This window comes from Heteronotia binoei, chromosome 1 (genome assembly GCF_032191835.1).
Source record: "Heteronotia binoei isolate CCM8104 ecotype False Entrance Well chromosome 1, APGP_CSIRO_Hbin_v1, whole genome shotgun sequence".
Taxonomy (NCBI): domain Eukaryota; kingdom Metazoa; phylum Chordata; class Lepidosauria; order Squamata; family Gekkonidae; genus Heteronotia; species Heteronotia binoei.
In genome coordinates this window covers 268,104,056-268,127,560 of record NC_083223.1, presented here as the reverse complement: position 1 = coordinate 268,127,560, position 23,505 = coordinate 268,104,056, and the positions used below count along the sequence as shown (strand labels likewise).

The 23,505-nt window shown below is 49.2% G+C and overlaps 1 protein-coding gene across 7 annotated transcripts in view; it reads right to left on the bottom strand.

Moving 5' to 3' along the window:
* Positions 1-1,775, bottom strand: part of TPM3 (tropomyosin 3) — a 127,836-nt gene extending 126,061 nt beyond the window's left edge. For 5 of the 7 annotated variants that reach the window (XM_060255529.1, XM_060255538.1, XM_060255497.1 and 2 more), the window contains exon 1: positions 1,624-1,775. In XM_060255529.1, the coding sequence (XP_060111512.1) occupies positions 1,624-1,737 (114 nt within the window). In that variant the 5' untranslated portion in view covers positions 1,738-1,775. The remainder of the gene's footprint in view (positions 1-1,623) is intronic. The other 2 variants (XM_060255513.1, XM_060255505.1) reach the window with 2 other exon arrangements.
* Positions 1,776-23,505: the final 21,730 nt, after the last annotated feature.

Genomic DNA, 23,505 nt, shown 5'->3' with positions numbered 1-23,505 from the left:
TTGGAAATAATGGATAGGGGCATCTTCTTTTGGGGGCTCATAGAATGGGACCCCCCGGTCCAATCTTTTTGAAACTTGGGGGATGTTTTGAGAAGCGGTTCTGGATGCCGTGTTGCAAATTTGGTGCCTCTGCCTCAAAAAACAGCTCCTCCAGAACCCAGATGCCCGTGGATCAATTCATAATACCCTAGGGCAGGGGTGGCCAAACTTGCTTAGTGTAAGAGCCACACTGTCAGATGTTTGAGAGCCGTAAGACACGAATGTCAAATGTTTGAGAGCCACAAGACAGGAAATCAGGAAGGCTGGAAGGGCAGAAGGCAGGCAGGCAAATAGATGGGGGAGGGAGAAGTGGAAAGAAAGCAACTTTAACTTTAAATGCATTCTCCAAGCCAACCAACCAAGTGCCTTCTCCAAGCTGGCTGACAGAGCGATGGAGGCTTCAAGAGCCGCACAATACGTGTGAAAGGGCCACACGTGGCTCCCGAGCCACAGTTTGGCCACCCCTGCCCTAGGGGAATCAGCCTCCATAGGGAATAATGGAGTGCCCAGCAGACATTTCCCTCCCCCCTCCCCACTTCCAGATGACCTTGAAGTGGGGGGAGGCCCTCCAAACTGGGGGAGCCCCTGCCTCCACCTGGGGATTGGCAACCCTACCAGGGGTTGAACTTGGGACTTTTTGCATGCCAAGCACTGAGCACTCTACCACTGAACCCTGCTCAGACTGGCAGCAGCTCTCCAGGGTCTCAGGAGAGGTCTTTCTCATCACCTACTGCCTGGTCCTTTTTAACTGGGGATGATGGGGATTGAACCATGAACATACGAACATATGAAGCTGCCTTATACTGAATCAGACCCTCGGTCCATCGAAGTCAGTATTGTCTTCTCAGACTGGCAGCGGCTCTCCAGGGTCTCAAGCTGAGGCTTTTCACACCTATTTGCCTGGACCCTTTTTAGTTGGAGATGCCAGGGATTGAACGTGGGACCTTCTGCTTCCCAAGCAGATGCTCTGCCACTGAGCCACCATCCCTCCCCAAAACATGTATGCCAACAGATGCTCTACTACTGAGCCCTACTCAGCAGCGCTCCAGAGTCTCAGAGTTCTGTCACGTCACCTACCACTTGGTGATTTTCATCTGGAGATGCCGGGGATTGAACCTGGGACCTTCTGCGCGCAAAGTAAGAGTTCTGTCACTGAGCCGCAGCCCCTACTCAGGCAGGCAGCTGCTCTCCAGGGCTCCCGCAGAGGTCTTCTGCGTCACCTGCTGCCTCTTCCTTTCAACTGAAGATGCCAGGGAGTGAACCTGAGACCTTCTGCACGCTCTACCACTGAGCCGTGGTGCCTCTTGCAAAGGCAACGGACCCTTCGTATGGAAACCTCCCTTGCCCCCACCCCATTCTCCAGGGCTCTAGTTCCAGCTCAGCCCAGCGGCCCTAATCCAGTAAACCCCTCCCCAGAGCTAGCCCTAGACTGTCTGGCACGCTAGGCAAGGCTAACTTCTGGTGCCCCCCACACCGATAATGTCACCGAGTCACACGGGGGACCTCCAATACGGCGCCCCCAGAAGGCCGGCGCCCTAGACAGTCACCTAGCTCGCCTCGTGGCAGAGCCGGCCCCGCCCCTACCTGCTTGCTCCTCTCTTCAGCTTGCTTCTGTTCGGACTCAGCCTGCTCTGCCCGGTCCAGGGCATTCTCTTTGTCCAGCTTGAGCATCTGCATCTTCTTCTTGATGGCCTCCATGGCGGCGGGTGCGGGTGCGAAAGACGCGACCGGAGAGAACTGTCCGTGCGGGGCACGGGAGAGCAAGAGCCGGCCGAGGAGTGAGCGACTTCCTCGCTGCCTCTCTGCCCTTTATAGTGCCCTTTATAGGGGGCTTTGCCTTTCTTGGGCCACTGGGGGTGGAGCGTCTCACCTCCCTGTGCTCCCAAAATGTCCCTCCGCAGGGACCTATTGTCCCAGCGCCGGCCTGCGGGTGTGGAGGATGCTTGCAGAGCGACTCCAGGGCCGTGGCCATATTTGGGCTCCCCGGGGAGCAGCTGGGAGCCACTTATAGAAAGCCCCAGGCTGGAGAAGTTGGCCAGGGCTGGGAGCGGGAGGGGGGGGCGTTGCTTTGTTCCAGCAAAGAGCTCCGTCCCCTCCCATCTTTTCGCAGCCTGCCAGGTGGCTTAAGCCCTGCGGTTCTGTTAACACATGCCCAGCCAGTCTTGTCCTCCAAGACTAGTGAGGGAAACAGAGCTCGGCCTGAGCAGCAGTCATGAAATCAAAAGACGTTTGCTCCTTGGGAGGACCGCTATGGCGAACCTGGGCTGTACAATAAAAAGTAGAGACGTCACCCTGCCAACAAAAGTCGGTATAGTCAGAGCGATGGTACCAAAAAGCCCTGTGTGAAACAATGGTGATGTCAGAGAGTGTGGCCTAATATGCAAATGAGTTCTTGCTGGACTTTCTCTACCAAAAAGCCTTGTGTGAATCAATGGTGATATCAAGGGTGTGGCCTAATATGCAAATGAGTTATTGCTGTACTTTCTCTACCAAAAACCCCTGTGTGAAACAATGGTGACATCATAGAGTGTAGCCTAATATGCAAATGAGTTCTTGCTGGACTTTCTCTACCAAAAAGCCTTGTGTGAAACAATGGTGATGTCAAGGGGGTGGTCCAATATGCAAAAGAGTTCTTGCTGGACTTTCTCTACCAAAAAGCCCTGTGTGAATCAATGGTGATGTCAAGGGTGTGGCCTAATATGCAAATGCATTCTTGCTGGACTTTCTCTACCAAAAAGCCCTGTGTGAAACAATGGTGATGTCAAGGGTGTGGCCTAATATGCAAATGCATTCTTGCTGGACTTTCTCTACCAAAAAGCCCTGTGTGAAACAATGGTGATGTCAGAGAGTGTGGCCTAATACGCAAATGCGTTCTTGCTGGACTTTTTCTACCAAAAAGCCCTGTGTGAAACAATGGTGATGCCAAGGGTGTGGCCTAATATGCAAATGAGTTCTTGCTGGACTTTTTCTACCAAAAAGCCCTGTGTGAAACAATGGTGATGTCAAGGGTGTGGCCTAATATGCAAATGAGTTCTTGCTGGGCTTTTTCTACAAAAATCCCCATGGTTACTGCTGTTAGCTCTCTCCGCTGTGAACAGTGGAGGAAGAACCTTTCCTTCCAAATGTGTTGCTGCAGCATTTAAGAGACTGTGGACCAGGGAAACAAAATTCCAGAGGCCTTGGTCACCCCCATATAACTGGGCACTACCACTACATTGAGTTGGGTGCCAAGGGGGGACATAGGGAATCTCTAGGGCTGTTCTCCAAGGCACTGGCCAGTTCCCACACATCTGGAATGAGAGGGCGGGACTTCTGGTGGCACCTCCCTTTTCACATCTTACGTATGGGTTTTGGCAGCGGGGACTGGCGCATAGTTGGCAATCCAGGTCTCTTGCTTGTATTTCTGCTTTCGTCTCTGAGTCGGGCTCCCCTCCGTCCTTGCAGTTTGCATGTGGAGACAAAAAGATGGATACATGTGCCAAAGACCTCCTTGTTCTCTGTTGTCGTCCTAGGACCCTGGAAAGCGACCGGCCGGGCCTGGTCCTGGTGTGGCGTGCTCGGCTCAATTCTCGTGGCATTTCCAGAGTGGGGAAACCCCAGCTGCCCTGGGAAGGGTCAGGCTATTCTTGGCATCAGCTGAGGAGGGTCACATGAGGTCACCTGATCACACACACCCTCCAATGACCTTTCCAGTGGCGTAGGAGACAATAAAACAACCTTGCGTCCATACAACCATGCCACTCAGATGGCATTTTTCAAGGAAACAGGAGCTGCTCTGGATGGAAGCAGGTGAACTGCGTTCATGGCTCTCATGTGTCTTTATTTCTCCCAGAAGCACATGAATAGAATCATAGAGTCAGAAAAGACCTCCAGGATCATCTAGTCCACCCCCTGCACAATTCTAGCACCCACTGTAGGGTTGCCAATCCCAGGTGGGGGCAGGGGATCCCCCGATTTGGAGGCCATTCCCCCGCTTCAGGGTCATCAGAAAGCAGGGGGGTGGGGAGTGAACTGTCTGCTGGGCACTCCATTATTCCCTATCAAGACCGATTCCCATAGGGAATAATGGAGAATTGATCTGAAGGTATCTGGGACTCTGTGGGGGCTGGTTTTTTGAGGTAGAGGCACCAAATTTGCAACATAGCATCTGGTGCCTTTCTTCAAAACACCCTCCAAGTTTCCAAAGGATTGGACAAGGGGGTCCAATTCTATGAGCCCCAAACGAAGGTGCCCCTATCCTTTATTATTTCCAGTGGCGGGAAGGCGACTAAAACGTGTGCGGTCCCTTTAAATGTGATGGCCAGAGCTCCCTTTGGAGTTCAGTTATGCTTATCACAATCTTGCTTCTGGCTCCACCCCCAAAGCCTCCTGACTCCACCCCCAAAGCCCCCAGATATATTTTTAATTGGACTTGGCAACCTTAACCTACTGATATGCCTTTCCTCACCATTTGAGCTTTGTGTGGCCTTTGACTATATTGCTTCTCAAACTCCTGCTGCCCGGCATTCTCTTTTCTGATTTCAGATTGCAGGTACACATGAATGCATGAAACCATTAGGTAGCCTATTCTTTGCTTTGAGGTCCAGTGTATTGGGGATAGCTGCATCTACCCATGCAGCAGGTGGTAGAAGCCTGAGAATGGACTGTACCACTTCAGACTGCAGGTGTGTACAGGTGGAAGGCAACATTTTTGAAAACAGTGTCAACCCCACAAGTAAAAAACTAGCAAAGCAAGGAGAAAAGTTTTAGGATGGCTGGACGGGTCAGGCAGCCGTCCTTTGAAAACAGTGTCAACCCCACAAGTAAAAAACTAGCAAAGCAAGGAGAAAAGTTTTAGGATGGCTGGACGGGTCAGGCAGCCGTCCTTACCTTCAGTTAGTGGAGTGCTCCTTTCTGAGCTTCAGCACAGCATAGAATCATAGAGTTGGAAGGGACCTCCAGGGTCATCTAGTCCAAACCCCTGCAAAATGCAGGAAACTCACAAATACCTCCCCCTAAATTCAAAGGATCCGCATTGCTGTCAGATGGCCATCTAGCCTCTGTTGAAAAACCTCCAAGGAAGGAGAGCCCACCACCTCCCGAGGAAGCCTGTTCCACTGAGGAACCACTCTGTCAGGAAGGTCACAGAATCATAGAGTTGGAAGGGACCTCCAGGGTCATCTAGTCCAACCCCCTGCACAATGCAGGAAACTCACAAACACCTCCCCCTAAATTCACAGGATCCGCATTGCTGTCAGATGACCACCTAGCCTCTGTTTAAAAACCTCCAAGGAAGGAGAGCCCACCACCTCCCGAGGAAGCCTGTTCCACTGAGGAATCGCTCTAACGGTCAGGAAGTTCTTCCTAATGTTGAGCCGGAAACTCTTCTGATTTAATTTCAACCCGCTGGTTCTGGTCCTACCTTCTGGGGCCACAGAAAACAATTCCACACCATCCTCTAGATGACAGCCCTTCAAGTACTTGAAGATGGTGATCATATCATCTGTCAGTCACTTCCTCTACAGGCTAAACATGCCCAGCTCCTTCAACACAGCGTGGCTTAGTTTAATGGTTACCACACTATCTCACAAACTGCACAGAGAGCTCTTGCTTTACATTAAGAAACCAATGCTGGTGTAATTGTAAAAAGAAAACATAACATATATCTGTAGTGGAGAGAAAGAGTGTCCAAACTATTCTAGCTAACTGGATGGCTTTGGATTGTAGTAGGCCATCTGCTTAGCTCAGTTGAAGATGAGAGACACCATGCTATTTCTCCTGATGCATGAAGAGAAGAAAGAAGAAGAAAGGAGAACAGGAAGAAGGAAGTTCCCTGCGATTACATCCTACCAATCAGAGAGGGTGAGTGACAACAGAACAGGAAGGAAATTGATATGAAGCTAGCTATCTAGCTTGCTCTATGGCAGAGATGTCAAACATGTGGCCCGAGGGCCAAATCAGGCCCCCGGAAGGCTCCTACCAGGCCCGTGAGCCACTCACTGTTGTCTGCTTCCTTCTCCTTCTCTTGCTTCCTTCTGCATCACAGACTTGCTCAATTGCACAGGCGCTTCAGAGCAAAGATCCTCCCTTGGGGGAGGATGTGAGGGAAGGAGAATTAGCTTTGCCAGGCTTTCTCAATTGTACAGCAGAGCTACTGAGCCGAGCCTCTCTTCCTTCTGTTGTCTGAGGCTCAACAAGCCAGTGAGGTGGATTAGGTCGAGTGTGTGTGTTTGTCTGTGTCCTTTATAAAGTTTCTACCTCCCCTACCTGGCATGACATTTTATGACACACATGGCCCGGCCCGACAAGGTCACATTTATGTCAGATCCGGCCCTCATAACCGATCAGTTTGGCACCTCTGCTCTATGGTGTTTGTAGTCTTGGAGGACTTAGCAAGAGACATCACCAGTCTGTTCTTCTGACAAAAGGCCCATCACAGCCTTCTCTCTGGTTTTCGACATGTGAGGGCTTTTAAACGTAAGGGATAGTTTGGCACAACGCTTCCCCACACTGCCGTCTGAAGTGGTACAGTCCACCCCTGAGGACTGTACCGCCTTGTTCTGCTGTGTCAGTCTAGCCCAGGGGTGGCCAAACTGTGGCTCGGGAGCCACATGTAGCTCTTTCACACATATTGCGTGGCTCTTGAAGCCCCCACTGCCCTGTCAGCCAGCTTGGAGAAGGCATTTGTCTCTTCAAACCCCTTGTCCAAGCCAAACCAGCCGGCAGTTTGGAGAGTGCATTTATACAGTTAAAGTTGCTTTCTTTCTACCTCTCCCTCCTCCATCTATTTGCTTCCCCCCCTCCCTCCCTCTCTTCCTTCCTGTCTTGCCGCTCTCAAACATCTGACGTTCATGTCTTGAGGCTCTCAGACATCTGACATTCGTGTCTTGTGGCTCTCAGACATCTGACATTCGTGTCTCGTGGCTCTCAGACATCTGACATTCGTGTCTCGTGGCTCTCAGACATCTGACATTCGTGTCTTGAGGCTCTCAGACATCTGACATTCGTGTCTTGTGGCTCTCAGACATCTGACATTCGTGTCTTGAGGCTCTCGGACATCTGACATTCGTGTCTTGTGGCTCTCGGACATCTGACATTCGTGTCTTGTGGCTCTCGGACATCTGACATTCGTGTCTTGAGGCTCTCGGACATCTGACATTCGTGTCTTGAGGCTCTCAGACATCTGACATTCGTGTCTCGTGACTCTCAGACATCTGACATTCGTGTCTCGTGGCTCTCAGACATCTGACATTCGTGTCTTGAGGCTCTCAGACATCTGACATTCGTGTCTTGTGGCTCTCGGACATCTGACATTCATGTCTTGTGGCTCTCGGACATCTGACATTCGTGTCTTGAGGCTCTCGGACATCTGACATTCGTGTCTTGTGGCTCTCGGACATCTGACATTCGTGTCTTATGGCTCTCAGACATCTGACATTCGTGTCTTGTGGCTCTCAGTCATCTGACATTTATTCTACGTGGCTCCTACATTAAGCAAGTTTGGCCACCCCTGGCCTAGCCCATGACTGCAGGGTTGGACTGCTAAAGTTAGCAGTCTGTGTCTGTGCCCCTAGTGCCGAAACCCTCGGCTGCAAAACCCACCCAGGTCCCTGTCCTGCCGACACGTCCTCCACTTCTTTAAATAGCTCCAGAACAATTCCGCACCTCCGCCCACCCGCTGTGCCCAGGGAAGGAGAGTGAGCATTCATCCAAGGCCGGCTGCATTCTGTTCCTAAATCTGGACAGGTGGTGAGGCCCTGATTCTCCCTCTGCCCAAAACGTTCATTTGTTTAGACAATGCTGTCCGAGCCCCGCTTGCTTCATGCCCCCTTCAGGCTGGAATTTAAAGCCCAAGGGCCTGTGGCTGAGTAGGGAGAGTATCTACTTGGCAGGAAGACCTTGGAGATGGTAACTTGATTGTGTGTGAAAATGTTGGAATCTTGTCATGCTCTGACTTTGGAAGTGGAGCCAGGAGACTTTGGGGGTGGAGCCAAGTGACATTGGGGGTGGAGCCAGGAGCAAGGGTGTGACAAGCATAACTGAACTCCAAAGGGAGTTCTGGCCATCACATTGAAAGGGACTGCGCACGTTTTAAATTCCTTCCATAGGAAATAATGGATAGGGGCACCTTCTTTGGGGGCTCATAGAATTGGATCCCCCGGTCCAATCTTTTTGAAACTTGAGGATTATTTTGTGGAGAGGCACTGGATGCTGTGATGAAAATTTGGTGTCTCTACCTCAAAAAACAGCACCCCACCCCCAGAGCCCCAGATACCTGCGGATCAATTTGCCATTATTTCCTCTCGGAACGGGTCTCCATAGGGAATAATAGAGTTCCCAGCAGACATTTCCCTCCCCCCGCCCCTTTCTGATGAACATGAAGTGGGGGGAGGGCCTCCTAACCGGGGGATCCCCTGCCCCCACCTGGGGATTGGCAACCCTATTTGGTTTACTATTGGAAAGCTGGTCAAAGCTTCTAGTGAAATGAGGGGATTCAAAGTACTACCTTGTCGCTGTGTTTCAAGACTGCCGTGTACAAGACTTATTGAAAATACTGGCTCTTGAACTAGCACGTGGTCTCCTCAGGAGCTCCCGGACCGAGGATTCTTCAAAAGCGGAAGGATACATGTTAAGACTGTGTGTCTTTAAATGATTTCATTTATGTCCTTCCGCTGCACTTAGTATGGGTGTTTTGCACATCGGGGTATGTTTATTGAATATATCTGTTGTATGAGAGGGTTTTGAAATATTATTAATATTTTCATTCTGCGTTTAAGAATTTCTCTTTATGTCACGGGACCGTAGGGGTTTCTCCTGTCAACCCCCAGGTGGGGGCAGGGGATCCCCTGGTTTGGAGGCCCTCCCCCCGCTTTGGGGTCATCAGGAAGCAGGAGTGGGAGGGAAATGTCTGCTGGGCACTCCATTATTCTCTGTGGAGGCCGATTCCCATAGGGTATAACGGAGAATTGATCCGTGGGGAGGCCTGTTTCTTGAGGTAGAGGCAGCAAACTTTCCGCATAGCATCCGATGCCTCTCCTCAAAACATCCTCCAAGTTTCAAAAACTTTGGGCCAGAGGGTCAATTTCTATGAGCCCCAAGGGAAGGTGCCCCTATCCTTCATTCTTTCCAGTGGAGGGAAAGCATTTAAAAGGTGAGTGGTCCCTTTAAATGTGATGGCCAGAACGCCCTTTGGAGTTCAACGACGCTTATCACAACCTTGCTCCTGGCTCCACCCCCAAAGTCTCCTGGCTCCACCCCCAAAGTCTCCTGGCTCCACCACCACCACCTCCTGGCTCCACCCCCAACATCTCCTGGCTCCACCCCCAAAGTCTCCTGGCTCCACCCCCAAAGTCTCCTGGCTCCACCCCCAAAGTCCCCAGATATTTCTTGAATTAGACTTGGCAACCCTAGCTAGGGCAGACTCAAGCACTGAGTGCAGGTCACTCACTGAGAACACTTCCGGGAAGTAGATCCAAGTGGGCATTCTCACAATTTGACCTGTTACTGTTTTATTGGTTTCTCACGCTCATGTTACCCAGGTCAAAGGTTTGCTCAGTTTGTTAATTTCACTATTCTGTCATTAAGAACATAAGAGAAGCCATTTGGGTCAGGCCAGTGGCCCATCCAGTCCAACACTCTGGGTCACACAGTGGCCAAAAAAGAAAGGAGGTTCACAAGTGGGGCTAGAAGCTCTTCCACTTTGCCCACCCCCGCAAAGCACCAAGAATACTGAGCATCACTGCCCCAGACAGTTCCAATAATATGCTGTGGAGAATAGCCACTGATGGACCTCTGCTCCATATTTTTATCCAAAACCCTCTTGAAGTTGGCTATGCTTGTAGCCGCCGCCACCTCCTGTGGCAGTGAATTCCACATGTTAATCACCTGGTGGGTGAAGAAGTACTTCCTTTTGTCCGTTCCAACCCAACTGCTCAGCAATTTAATTGAAAGCCCACGAGTTCTTGTATTGTGAGAAAGGGAGAAAAGTACTTCTTTCTCTACTTTCTCCATCCCTTGCATAATCTTATAAACCTCTATCATGTCACCCCGCAGTCGACGTTTCTCCAAGCTAAAGAGCCCCAAGCGTTTTAACCTTTATTCATAGGGAAAGTGTTCCAAACCTTTAATCATTCTAGTTGCCCTTTTCTGCACTTTTTCCAATGCTATAATATCCTTTTTGAGGTGCGATGACCAGAACTGTACACAGTATTCCAAATGAGACCACACCATCGATTTATACAGGGGCATTATGATACTGGCTGATTTGTTTTCAATTCCCTTCCTAATAATTTCCAGCATGCCGTTGGCCTTTTTTTATTGCAAACGCACACTGTCTTGACATTTTCAGTAAGTTATCTACAACGACCCCAAGATCTCTCTCTTGATCCGTCTCTGCCAGTTCACACCCCATCAACTTGTATTTGTAGCTGGGATTCTTGGCCCCAATGTGCATTACTTTGCACTTGGCCACATTGAACCTCATCTGCAACGTTGACGCCCACTCACCCAGCCTCAACAGATCCCTTCGGACTCCCTCACAATCCTCTCTGGTTCTCACCACCCTGAACAATTTGGTGTCATCTGCAAACTTGGCCACTTCACTGCTTACTCTCAACTCCAAATCATTTATGGACAAGTTAAAGAGCATGGGACCCAGTACTGAGCCCTGCGGCACCCCACTGCTTACCGTCCTCCACTGCGAAGACTGCCCATTTATACTCACTCTCTGTTTCCTATTAATTAGCCAAAATTTGTACCATTTTGCATTCTAAACCGCTGCCTACCAGCTATGAACATATGAAGCTGCCTTCTACTGAATCAGACCCTCAAAGGTCCATCAAAGTCAGTATTGTCTACTCAGACTGGCAGCGGCTCTCCAGGGTCTCAAGCTGAGGTTTTTCACACCATTTTGCCTGGACCCCTTTTTGGAGATGCCGGGGATTGAACCTGGAACCTTCTGCTTACCAAGCAGATGCTCTACCACTGAGCCACCGTCCCTCCCCTGTTATATGTTGCTCTGCTCACTGTACCTGATTCCTCGTCTGATGAAGTGTGCTTAGAGCACACCAAACCTTACATTCTGAATAAAACTTCATTGGTCTTAAAGGTGCAACTTGACTTGAACTTCTGGGAAGCACCATGGTTTGAAAGGTTACACAGCTGCATCTCCCTCCCGCCCCCATCTCTGATCCTTTGATAAACTCCTAGTGCTGGGAAGAGTGAGAGGTCATGACGCCGAGGTTTCAGATGATGGGATGCCTTCAGTGTCGGTCCAGAGATGGGTCCCAGCTGGGAGGTGGCCGTCGACACAAACCTGACGCCGTCAGAATATGTTTGATATTTAGTTGGATACCCAATAGAACAACCTAATATCAAACATATCAGACAGAAGCAGGGGAAGCAGCGGCTACCCAGGGGGGGCTGTGGTGTGACAATCGCGCTGCGGTTGTGGGAAGCCTGCAAAAAGAGAGACAGAGTGAGTGCCGGGTTCAAATGCAGTCAGTTGAAACAGCCTTCCACAAGACATCATTTCACGTGCTCATGAAAAGCTCTCAAGAGCTCGGAGTGCTTAGCCATCCAAAGAGGTTGCCTGCTGGATCTCTGCATGAGTTATTGCTCTGGTTTTGCCTCTTTCCAACCAGCCTCCTCTACGGGGGGGCAGCTCTGCCATATCTGTGCAGTTCGATCGTTCTGTCCTTTGTGGACGGAAAAGCTGAAGGAAGCAATCCTTTAGCAATGATAGTGAAATGGAAGAGGCATTGAATACTGTGGAAGATGAAAAGTGTCTTCACTGTGGAAGATGAAAAGTGTTTGCCCACTCCAGAACTGCTGATTTTTGGGAGGCTTATTGAAAGACCTGCGTCGGATTGAGGTGATGAGAGATGGACCGATTAAAAACTGACAAATCACCAGGCCCAGATGACATACATCCAAGAGTTCTGAAAGAACTCAAAGGTGAACGTGTGGATCTTTCAACAAAAATATGCAGTCTGTCGCTGAAATCTGCCTCCATTCCTGAGGACTGGAAGGAAGCTAATGTAACCCCCATCTTTTTAAAAAGGTTCCAGAGAGATCTGAGAAATTTAGGGTTGCCAGGTCCAACCGAAGAAATATCTGGGGACTTTGGGAGTGGAGCCAGTAGACATTGGGGGTGGAGCCAAGTGCAAGGGTGTGACAAGCATAATTGAACTCCAAAGGGAGTTCTGGCCATCACATTTAAATGGACCACACACCTTTTAAATGCCTTCCTTCCATTGGAAATAATGAAGGATGGGGCACCTTCTTTAGGGGCTCATAAAATTGGACTCCCTGGTCCAATCTTTTTGAAACTTGGGGGTGGGGTTTGAGGAGAGGCATCAGATGCTATGCTGAAAATTTGGTGCCTCTACCTCAAAAAACAGCCACCACAGATCAATTCTCCATTATACCCTAAGAGAGAGATCTTGGGGTCATGGCAGATAACTCACTGAAAATGTCAAGACAGTGTGCGATTGCAATTAAAAAAGGCCAACGCCAAGCTGGCTATGCTTGTAGCCGCCACCTCCTGTGGCAGTGAATTCCACATGTTAATCACCCGTTGGGTGAAGATGCATTTCCTTTTATCCATTTTAACCTGACTGCTCAGCAATTTAATTGAATGCCCACGAGTTCTTGTATTGTGAGAAAGGGAGGAAACGACTTCTTTCTCTACTTTCTCCATCCCATGCATAAGCTTGTAAACCTCTATCATGTCACCCCGCAGTCGACTTTTCTCCAAGCTAAAGAGCCCCAAGCGTTTTAACCTTTCTTCGTAGGGAAAGTGTTCCAAACCTTTAATCATTCTAGTTGCCCTTTTCTGCACATTTTCCAATGCTATAATATCCTTTTTGAGGTGCGGTGACCAGAAATGCACACAGTATTCCAAATGAGACCACACCATCGATTTATACAGGGGCATTATGATACTGGCTGATTTGTTTTCAATTCCCTTCCTAATAATTCCCAGCATGGCGTTGGCCTTTTTTATTGCAATCGCACACTGTCTTGACATTTTCAGTGAGTTATCTACCACGACCCCAAGATCTCTCTCTCGGTCAGTCTCTGCCAGTTCACACCCCATCAACTTGTATTTGCAGCTGGGATTCTTGGCCCCAATGTGCATTACTTTGCACTTGGCCACATTGAACCTCATCTGCAACGTTGACGCCCACTCACCCAGCCTCAACAGATCCCTTTGGAGTTCCTCACAATCCTCTCTGGTTCTCACCACCCTGAACAATTTAGTGTCATCTGCAAACCTGGCCACTTCACTGCTTACTCTCAACTCCAAATCATTTATGGACAAGTTAAAGAGCATGGGACCCAGTACTGAGCCCTGCGGCGCTCCACTGCTTACCGTCCTCCACTACGAAGACCTTCCATTTATTCTCACTCTCTGCTTCCTATTAATTAGCCAGTTTTTGATCCACAAGAGGACCTGTCCTTTTACTCCATGACTCTCGAGCTTACTAAGGAGCCTTTGATGAGGAACTTTATGGAAAAGCTTTCTGGAAATCAAGGTAAACAATATCTATCGGGTCTCCCTTGTCCACATGTTTGTTCTCCATAGGAAATAATGGAGTGTCTCGTGGATATTTCCCCCCTCCCGCTTTCTGATAACCCTTAAGTGGGAGATGGGCCTCCAAACCTGCCCCCCAATGGGGATTGGCAATCCTAGATTACAGGCTAGTCAGTCTAACATTGATACTGGTTAAATTGGTGGAACCTGTTATTAAGGAAAGAATTAGCAGGCACATGGATGAACAAAAGCTATTGAGGAAGAATCAGCATGGATTCTGTAAAGGAAGATCTTCTCTCACTAACCTGTAATCTTTGAGGGGGTGAACAAATATGTGGACAAGGCTGATCAATACATGTTGTTTACCTGGACTTCCAGAAAGCTTTTGATAAAGTTCTTCGTCAAGAACTTTATCAAGTAAACTCAGCAGCCAGGGGATAAGAGGACAACTCCTCTTGCGGATTAAAATCCAGTTAATTAACAGGAGACAGGCAGTGAGTATAAATGGGCAGTTTTCACAGTGGAAGGTGGTAAGCAGGGCTCAGTACTAGAGCCGGTGCTTTTAAACTTGTTCATTTATGATTTGGAGTTGGGAGGAAGCAGTGAAGTAGCTAAGTTTGCAGATGACACTAAGTTGTTCAGGGCGGTGAGAACCAGGGAGGACTATGAAGCACTCTAGAGCAGTGGTCCCAAACCTTTTTAGGACCAGGGACCAGTTTTGTGGAAGACAATTTTTCCATGGACTGGGGGTGGGGTGGGGTGGGGGAGTAATGATTTTGGGATTATACAATTGTGCACTTTATTTCTATTAGTTTGGTGTGGTGGTTAAGTGTGCGGACTCTTATCTGGAAGAACCGGGTTTGATTCCTCACTCCTCCACTTGCACCTGCTGGAATGGCCTTGGGTCAGCCATAGCTCTGGCAGAGGTTGTCCTTGAAAGGGCAGCTGCTGTGAGAGCCCTCTCCAGCCCCACCCACCTCACAGGGTGTCTGTTGTGGGGGAGGAAGGTAAAGGAGATTGTGAGCCACTCTGAGACTCTATCCTTGAAAGGGCAGCTTCTGGGAGAGCTCTCTCAGCCCCACCTACCTCACAGGGTGTCTGTTGTGAGGGAGGAAGGTAAAGGAGGTTGTGAGCTGCTCTGTCCTTGAAAGGGCAGCTTCTGGGAGAGCTCTCTCAGCCCCACCTACCTCACAGGGTGTCTGTTGTGAGGGAGGAAGGTAAAGGAGATTGTGAGCTGCTCTGAGACTCTGTCCTTGAAAGGGCAGCTTCTGGGAGAGCTCTCTCAGCCCCACCTACCTCACAGGGTGTCTGTTGTGAGGGAGGAAGGTAAAGGAGATTGTGAGCTGCTCTGAGACTCTGTCCTTGAAAGGGCAGCTTCTGGGAGAGCTCTCTCAGCCCCACCTACCTCACAGGGTGTCTGTTGTGAGGGAGGAAGGTAAAGGAGATTGTGAGCTGCTCTGAGACTGTCCTTGAAAGGGCAGCTTCTGGGAGAGCTCTCTCAGCCCCACCTACCTCACAGGGTGTCTGTTGTGAGGGAGGAAGCTAAAGGAGATTGTGAGCTGCTCTGAGACTCTGTCCTTGAAAGGGCAGCTTCTGGGAGAGCTCTCTCAGCCCCACCTACCTCATAGGGTGTCTGTTGTGAGGGAGGAAGGGAAAGGAGATTGTGAGCCACTCTGAGACTCTTCAGAGTGGAGGGCGGGATATAAATCCAATATCTTCATCTACCTCACAGGGTGTCTGTTGTGAGGGAGGAAGGTAAAGGAGATTGTGAGCCACTCTGAGACTCTGTCCTTGAAAGGGCAGCTTCTGGGAGAGCTCTCTCAGCCCCACCTACCTCACAGGGTGTCTGTTGTGAGGGAGGAAGGGAAAGGAAATTGTGAGCCGCTCTGAGACTCTGTCCTTGAAAGGGCAGCTTCTGGGGAGAGCTCTCTCAGCCCCACCTACCTACCTCACGGGGTGTCTGTTGTGGGAGAGGAAGGTAAAGGAGATTGTGAGCCGCTCTGAGACTCTTCGGAGTGGAGGGCGGGATATAAATCCAATATCTTCATCTACCTCACAGGGTGTCTGTTGTGGGGGAGGAAGGGAAAGGAGATTGTGAGCCGCTCTGAGACTCTTCGGAGTGGAGGGCGGGATATAAATCCAATATCTTCATCTACCTCACAGGGTGTCTGTTGTGGGGGGAGGAAGAGAAAGGAGATTGTGAGCCGCTCTGAGACTCTTCAGAGTGGAGGGCGGGATATAAATCCAATATCTTCATCTACCTCACAGGGTGTCTGTTGTGAGGGAGGAAGGTAAAGGAGATTGTGAGCCACTCTGAGACTCTGTCCTTGAAAGGGCAGCTTCTGGGAGAGCTCTCTCAGCCCCACCTACCTCACAGGGTGTCTGTTGTGAGGGAGGAAGGGAAAGGAAATTGTGAGCCGCTCTGAGACTCTGTCCTTGAAAGGGCAGCTTCTGGGGAGAGCTCTCTCAGCCCCACCTACCTACCTCACGGGGTGTCTGTTGTGGGAGAGGAAGGTAAAGGAGATTGTGAGCCGCTCTGAGACTCTTCGGAGTGGAGGGCGGGATATAAATCCAATATCTTCATCTACCTCACAGGGTGTCTGTTGTGGGGGAGGAAGGGAAAGGAGATTGTGAGCCGCTCTGAGACTCTTCGGAGTGGAGGGCGGGATATAAATCCAATATCTTCATCTACCTCACAGGGTGTCTGTTGTGGGGGAGGAAGGGAAAGGAGATTGTGAGCCGCTCTGAGACTCTTCGGAGTGGAGGGCAGGATATAAATCTAATATCTTCATCTACCTCACAGGGTGTCTGTTGTGGGGGGAGGAAGAGAAAGGAGATTGTGAGCCGCTCTGAGACTCTTCAGAGTGTAGGGCGGGATATAAATCCAATATCTTCATCTACCTCACAGGGTGTCTGTTGTGGGAGAGGAAGGTAAAGGAGATTGTGAGCTGCTCTGAGACTCTGAAATTCAAAGTGGAGGCCAGGATATAATCCCAATGTCTTCGTCTTGTTATTATTATTACATTGTAATATATAATGAAATAATTATACAACTCATGGCCTGGTTGCTAACAGGCTATGGACCGGTACTGGTCCACGGCCCGGGAGTTAGGGACCCTTGCTCTAGAGGGATCTGTTGAGGCTGGACAAGTGGGCATCAATGTGGCAAATGAGGTTCTATGTGGGCAAGTGAAAAGTGATGCACATTGGAGTCAAAAATCCTAACTATAAGAACATGTTGATGGGGTTTGAACTGGTGGTAACTGACCAGGAGAGAGATCTTGGAGTCATGGTAGATAACTCACTGAAGGAGTCGAGGCAGTGTGTGACTGTAATAAAAAAGGCCGACAATTTGCTGGGGGTTATTAGGAAGGGAATTGAAAACGTATCAGCCAGTATCGTAATCGCCCTATATATTTTGATGGCGCGGCCCCATTTGGAATACTGTGTACAGTTCTGGTCACCGCACTTCAAAGAAGATATTATAGCACCGGAAACGATGCAAAAAAAAGGGCAAATAAAATTATTAAGGGGATGGAACACTTTCCCTCTGAAGAAGGTTAAAGCGGTTAGGGCTCTGAGAAGAGACGTGACAGAGGTTTACAAAATTATGCATGGGATAAAGAAGGTAGAGAAAGAATGACTTTTTTCTCTCCCTTTCCCACAAGACAAGAACTTTTGTGGACACTCAATGGAACTGGGCAGTAGGTTTAGAATGGATAAAGGGAAATCCTTCTTCACCCAAAGGTGTTTTACCTGCTGTAAGGGGTTCCGCTGTGTGACACAGAGTGTTGGACTGGAAAGGTCATTAGCTTGATCCAATATGGCTTCTGTGAGGTTCTTATGTTCAGCATGAAAAGAGGAAGAGACAACGTATGGATCGACTCTGTAAAGGAAGCCACAGCCTTGAGTAAAGTTGTTAAGAGAGCCAGTCTGCTGTAGCGGTTAAGTGCACAAACTCTTATCTGGGAGAACCGGGTTTGATTCCCCACTCCTCCACTTGCAGCTGCTGGAATGGCCTTGGGTCAGCCATAGCTCTCACAGAGTTGTCCTTGAAAGGGCAGCTGCTGTGAGAGTCCTCTCAGCTCCAGCTATCTCACAGGGTGCCTGTTGTGGGGGGAGAAGGTAAAGGAGATTGTGACCACTCTGAGACTCTGATTCAGAGAGAAGGGCAGAGTATAAATCTGCGGTCTTCTTCTTAACGACTGGACACAGAATCATAGAGTTGGAAGGAATCTCTAGGGTCATCTAGTCCAACCCCCTGCACAATGCAGGAAACTCACAAACACCTCCCCCTAAATTCACAGGATCTTCATTGCTGTCAGATGGCCATCTAGCCTCTGTTTAAAAACCTCCAAAGAAGGAGAGCCCACCACCTCCCAAGAAAGCCTGTTCCACTGAGGAATCACTCTAATGGTCAGGAAGTTCTTCCTAATGTTGAGCCGGAAACTCTTGATTTAATTTCAACCTGTTGGTTCTTGCCCTAACTTCCGGGGCCACAGAAAACAATTCCACCCCATCCTCTATAGGACAGCCCTTTAAGGACTTGAAGATGGTGATCATATCACCTCTCAGCCGCCTCCTCTCCAGGCTAGACATTTTGGAGGTAATTAATTCATAGGGCTGCCATAAATTGGAAGCGATTGACACTTCACGCACACACACACCTTTTGTGGCATGGAAATGCTGTAGAACTTGCCCACCCTTCAAGGAGGCTGCCTGTTGCCTCTTTACTTGAGTGGCTGCTCTGGTATGGTCCCTTCCCAATCAGCCTCCTAGGCAGGGTAGTTAGAATCGTAATAGAATGCTTTACCCTCAGAAGAGGGTCCCTCTTGCGTCTCTGCATGAGTCTGGTGTTCAATTTGTATCCAGGAAACCAAGGAAAGAGGGAGACTATTGCCTCCGTGTCCCATTTGTGGGCTTCCCAGAGCTATCTGGTTAGCCAGTGGGAAATAGGATGCTGTATGAGATGGCTGACTTCATCTGATACTGACTTCATCTGATACTGTAGTAGGGTTATATAATGCAAAATATGGAGTGATGGTTTGAACAATAAACAACCTGACACTAGGCAATATAATAATTGAGTCCCACGCTGCAATGTGTCTCAGCCCAAGTAGTCCATACAAAGACTACTTGGAGGGCACAGTGGAAGGGCTTCTAGCCCCACTGGTGGACCTCTTGATGGCACTTGGGTTTTTTGGCCACCGTGTGACACAGAGTGTTGGACTGGATAGGCCATTGACCTGATCCAACATGGCTTCTCTTATGTTCTTATGACCCCAAGTTTTAATTACTTAGTTTCAATTTTTCAGTCTTCTACAGCAGGGGTGGCCAACGGTAGTTCTCCAGATGTTTTTTTTGCCTACAACTCCCATCAGCCCCATCCAGCACACCCCTGTTCTACAGTGGTATGGGCTCTTCAATCAAGTTAATTCGGATGCCAAATTAATTTCAGTTTTACTTATGAATCTCTTTAATCAAGTTATGTGTGAACCTCCAAAAACCGTTCCTCCTAATTTCCTGATTTTTCCCCCTTTATATTACAACTTATCCAAATCAATATAATCAATGGGATCAAGTCAGCATTCTATCCAACTGATGACTGATCGAAGAGCCCACACCACTGTGTGGAAGACTGAAAAATTGAAACCAAGTAATAAAACCCTGGGGACTTCGTATGGATTGCTTGTGCTGAGACACATTGCAGTGTGGGACTCAATTATTATATCGCCTAATGTCGAGTAGGGTTGCCAAGTCCAATTTAAGAAATATCTGGGGACTTTGGGGGTGGGGCCAGGAGACTTAGTGGGGTGGAGCCAGGAGAAAGGTTGTGACAGGCATAATTGAACTCCAAAAGGAGTCCTGGCCATCACATTTAAAGGGACCTCACACCTTTTAAATGTTTTCCCTCCACTGGAAATAATAAAGGATAGGGGCACCTTCTTGGAGGGCTCATAGAATTGGATCCCCTGGTCCAATACTTTTGAAACTTGGGGGAGGTGTTCAGGTGAGGCACAAGATGCTATGCTGAAAATGTGGTGCCTCTAACTAAAAAAAAAAAATAGCCCCTCCAGAGCCCCAGATACCCACAGATCAATTCTCCGTTATACCCTACAGGGAACCAGTCCCAATAGGGTATAATTGAGTGCTCAGCGGACATTCCCCCCCACACTTTCTGATAACTCTGAAGCAGGGGTGGGGGCTCCAAACCAGTGGATCTGCTGCCCCCAACTGGAGATTGGCAACCCTACAACCAACCAGTCCCTGGCTGAGTCTTTGCATCCCGATGACTGTTTCTCAGGACAAACGAAAGGGGGAAAGGACTGTCCATTGACCTTATGCTTTTCCGCCACAGTTAATGGAAAGCTAAAAGGAGGCGCAATTTCATGCCCATTTAGCCGTGGATCAATTTGCCCTGGCAGAGACATCAAAAAGCGATTCATTGGAAGCGATTCCTTCAGCGACTGGGATCCCTAATTGGCTCGGCCAGTTGCATGCATTTCTTTGTTCTCGGTCACACCAGAGTGGATGGATGACCGAAAAGACAGATAGATAGACTGGGGAAGACAGGCAGGTGGGCAGACGAAATTAAATTAATGGAGGGGCGGGAGGTGGGGTTCCCAACTTCTCGGTGGGGGCTGGCGATTTCCCCAAATGACAATTGATTTCCAAGGTGGGTAGTTGCGTTATTCCGTCTGTAGCAGTAGAAAAAAAGGAGTCCAGCAGCGCCTTAAATAGATGGGGGAAGGAGAAGAGGGAAAGAAGCAACTTTAAGTGTAAATGAATTCTCCAAGCCAGCTTGGAAAAGTGATTCTTTAAATGCCTTCTTCAAGCAGGCCGACGGGACAGTGGGGGCTTTGAGAGCCACACAATATGTGTGAAAGAGCCACGTGTGCCTCCCGAGCCGCAGTTTGGCCACCCCTGGCGTAGTGGTTAGGAGTGGTGGACTCTAAGCTGGGAGAACTGGGTTTGATTTTCCACTCCTTCTCCACATGCAGCCAGCTGGGTGACCTTGGGGCAGTCCCCGTTTTCTCAGAGTTCTTGGAAACTAAGAAGGGTCGACTCTGGTCAGTATTTGGATGGGAGACTGTCCTTGAAATACCCAGTCAAGAGGCAGGGGCAGGATTTATTCAGCCACCTCTCTGAATATCCTCCAGGCCCCTAATGGGGTCAGTCACCAGAGGTCGCCATGACTTCCAGGTACAGACACACCCACCAATATACAAACAAAATAAAAAGGACAAGAAATCAAAGTGGTAGCATTCTCAGTTTCCTCTTCCAACTAAACTACCCAAGATTCTAGGCAGGAGATTAAATTGATGTATGGCTGTCAGGTACAAAAAAACCCTTCAAATCTGTCTAGAGCAGGGGTGAGCCCAACTTGCTTAAAGTAAGAGCCACATAGAATAAAGTCAGAGAGCCGCAAGACATGAACGTTAAATGTTTGAGAGCTGCAAGGAAGAGAGGGAGGGAGGGAGGGAAGGAAGGAAGGCTAATAGATGGGGGAAAGAGAGAGGTGGAAAGAAAGCAACTTTAACTTTAAATGCATTTTTCAAGCTTGACATGGAGAAGTGATTTAAAGAGAGAAATGCCCTCTCCAAGCTGACTGACAGGGTAAGAACATAAGAGAAGCCATCTTGGATCAGGCCAATGGCCCATCCAGTCCAACACTCTGTGTCACACAGTGGCCATAAGAACATAAGAGAAGCCATCTTGGATCAGGCCAATGGCCCATTCAGTCCAACACTCTGTGTCACGCAGTGGCCATAAGAACATAAGAGAAGCCATCTTGGATCAGGCCAATGGCCCATCCAGTCCAACACTCTGTGTCACACAGTGGCCAAAAAACCTAGTGCCATCAGGAAGTCAACAAGTGGGGCCAGGACACTAGAAGCCCTCCCTCTGTTGCCCCCCAAGCACCAAGAATACAGGGTGGTGGGGGCTTCAAGAGCCACACTATACATATGAAAGATCCACATGTGGCTCCCAAGCCGCAGTTTGCCCCGCCCCCCCCCGCCCGGTCTAGAGTGTTTTCCCCCCTCTTGTGTTGCTGCCTAAGCCCAATCATTTCCTGGACTCCATAATACCCTCATAAATCCAAAATTACCTCTTCTTTTCCCTTTAATTGCTTCTCTTTATGCTCCTCCTGCCCTAGGGTTGCCAACTCTAGACTGGGAAATTCCTAGAGCTTTGGGGGTGCAGCCTAGAGGGGTCTGGGTTTAGGGAAGGAAGAGACCTCAGTAGGGTATAATGCCAGAGAGTCCACCTTCTAAAGCAGCTATTTTCTCTAGAGAAGCTGATCACTGTAGTATGGAGATCCACTATAATTCTGGAAGATATTTAGTCTTTATTTTTTAAACGCCGTTTAAAATTTCTCTCCAACGGGGGCCCAGAGCAACTCACATCATTCTCCTCTCCTTCGTCTTATCCTCACAACAACCCTGAAAGGTAGGTGAGGCTGTGTGACTGGCCCAAGGTCACCCAGCAAGCTTCCATGGCAGAGTGGGGATTTGAACATGGGCCTCCAAGATCCTAGTCGATCATTCTCACCACTCTGGCCAGTGTGGTGTAGTGGTTAAGAGTGGCAAACTCTAATCTGGGAGACCCGGGTTTGATTCCCCACTCCTCCTCCACATGCAGCCGACTGGGTGACCTTGGGTCAGCCCCAGTTCTCCCCTCAGAACTGTTCTCTCAAGAGCAGTTCCCTCAGAGCTATTTCAGCCCCGCCTTCCTCACAGGGTGGCTGCTGTGCGAAGAGGAAGGGAAGGAGATTGTAAGCCTCTCCAAAACTTAGAGTGAAGTGTGGGGTAAAAATCCAGCTCTGTTTCTTCTAGCGTGATCTCCTCTGGCAACACTCGCTGCCTCTGCTGTGGTGTTTTAACATTTTTAAATATAAATCTAATTTATTTAAAACACTTTCCAGCCAGCTTTTCTCCTGACACAGTATCTGAAACATTAATTGCCTGCTAGCCTAGCCACTCTGGACTTTTCCAAACTACCCTCTACCTTTCCCCCCCCATTCCCTTTTCCTCGAGGGATTATATTTTGAATAATAAAAATAATAAATTTAAAAACAACCTAACGACATAGAGGGAGCCAAAGATTCCCTGTGGTTGTGAGGTTTGGGAAACTATGGCCTGCTCCATCCCAATTGGTCTGCATGGACGATGATGATATTGGATTTATATCCCGCCCTCCACTCCGAAGAGTCTCGGAGTGGCTCACAATCTCCTTTCCCTTCCTCCCCAACAGACACCCTGTGAGGTAGATGATGATATTGGATTTATATCCCGCCCTCCACTCCGAAGAGTCTCAGAGCGGCTCACAATCGCCTTTCCCTTCCTCCCCCACAACAGACACCCTGTGAGGTAGATGAAGATATTGGATTTATATCCCGCCCTCCACTCCGAAGAGTCTCAGAGCGGCTCACAATCTCCTTTCCCTTCCTCCCCCACAACAGACACCCTGTGAGGTAGATGAAGATATTGGATTTATATCCCGCCCTCCACTCCGAAGAGTCTCAGAGTGGCTCACAATCTCCTTTCCCTTCCTCCCCAACAGACACCCTGTGAGGTAGATGATGATATTGGATTTATATCCCGCCCTCCACTCCGAAGAGTCTCAGAGCAGCTCACAATCTCCTTTCCCTTCCTCCCCAACAGACACCCTGTGAGGTAGATGAAGATATTGGATTTATATCCCGCCCTCCACTCCGAAGAGTCTCAGAGCGGCTCACAATCTCCTTTATCTTCAACAGACACTCTGTGAGGTGGGTGGGGCTGGAGAGGGCTCTCACAGCAGCTGCCCTTTCAAGGACAACCTCTGCCAGAGCTATGGCTGACCCAAGGCCATGCTAGCAGGTGCAAGTGGAGGAGTGGGTAATTGAACCTGGTTCTCCCAGATAAGAGTCCGCACACTTAACCACTATGACAAGGGTGGCCAGATTT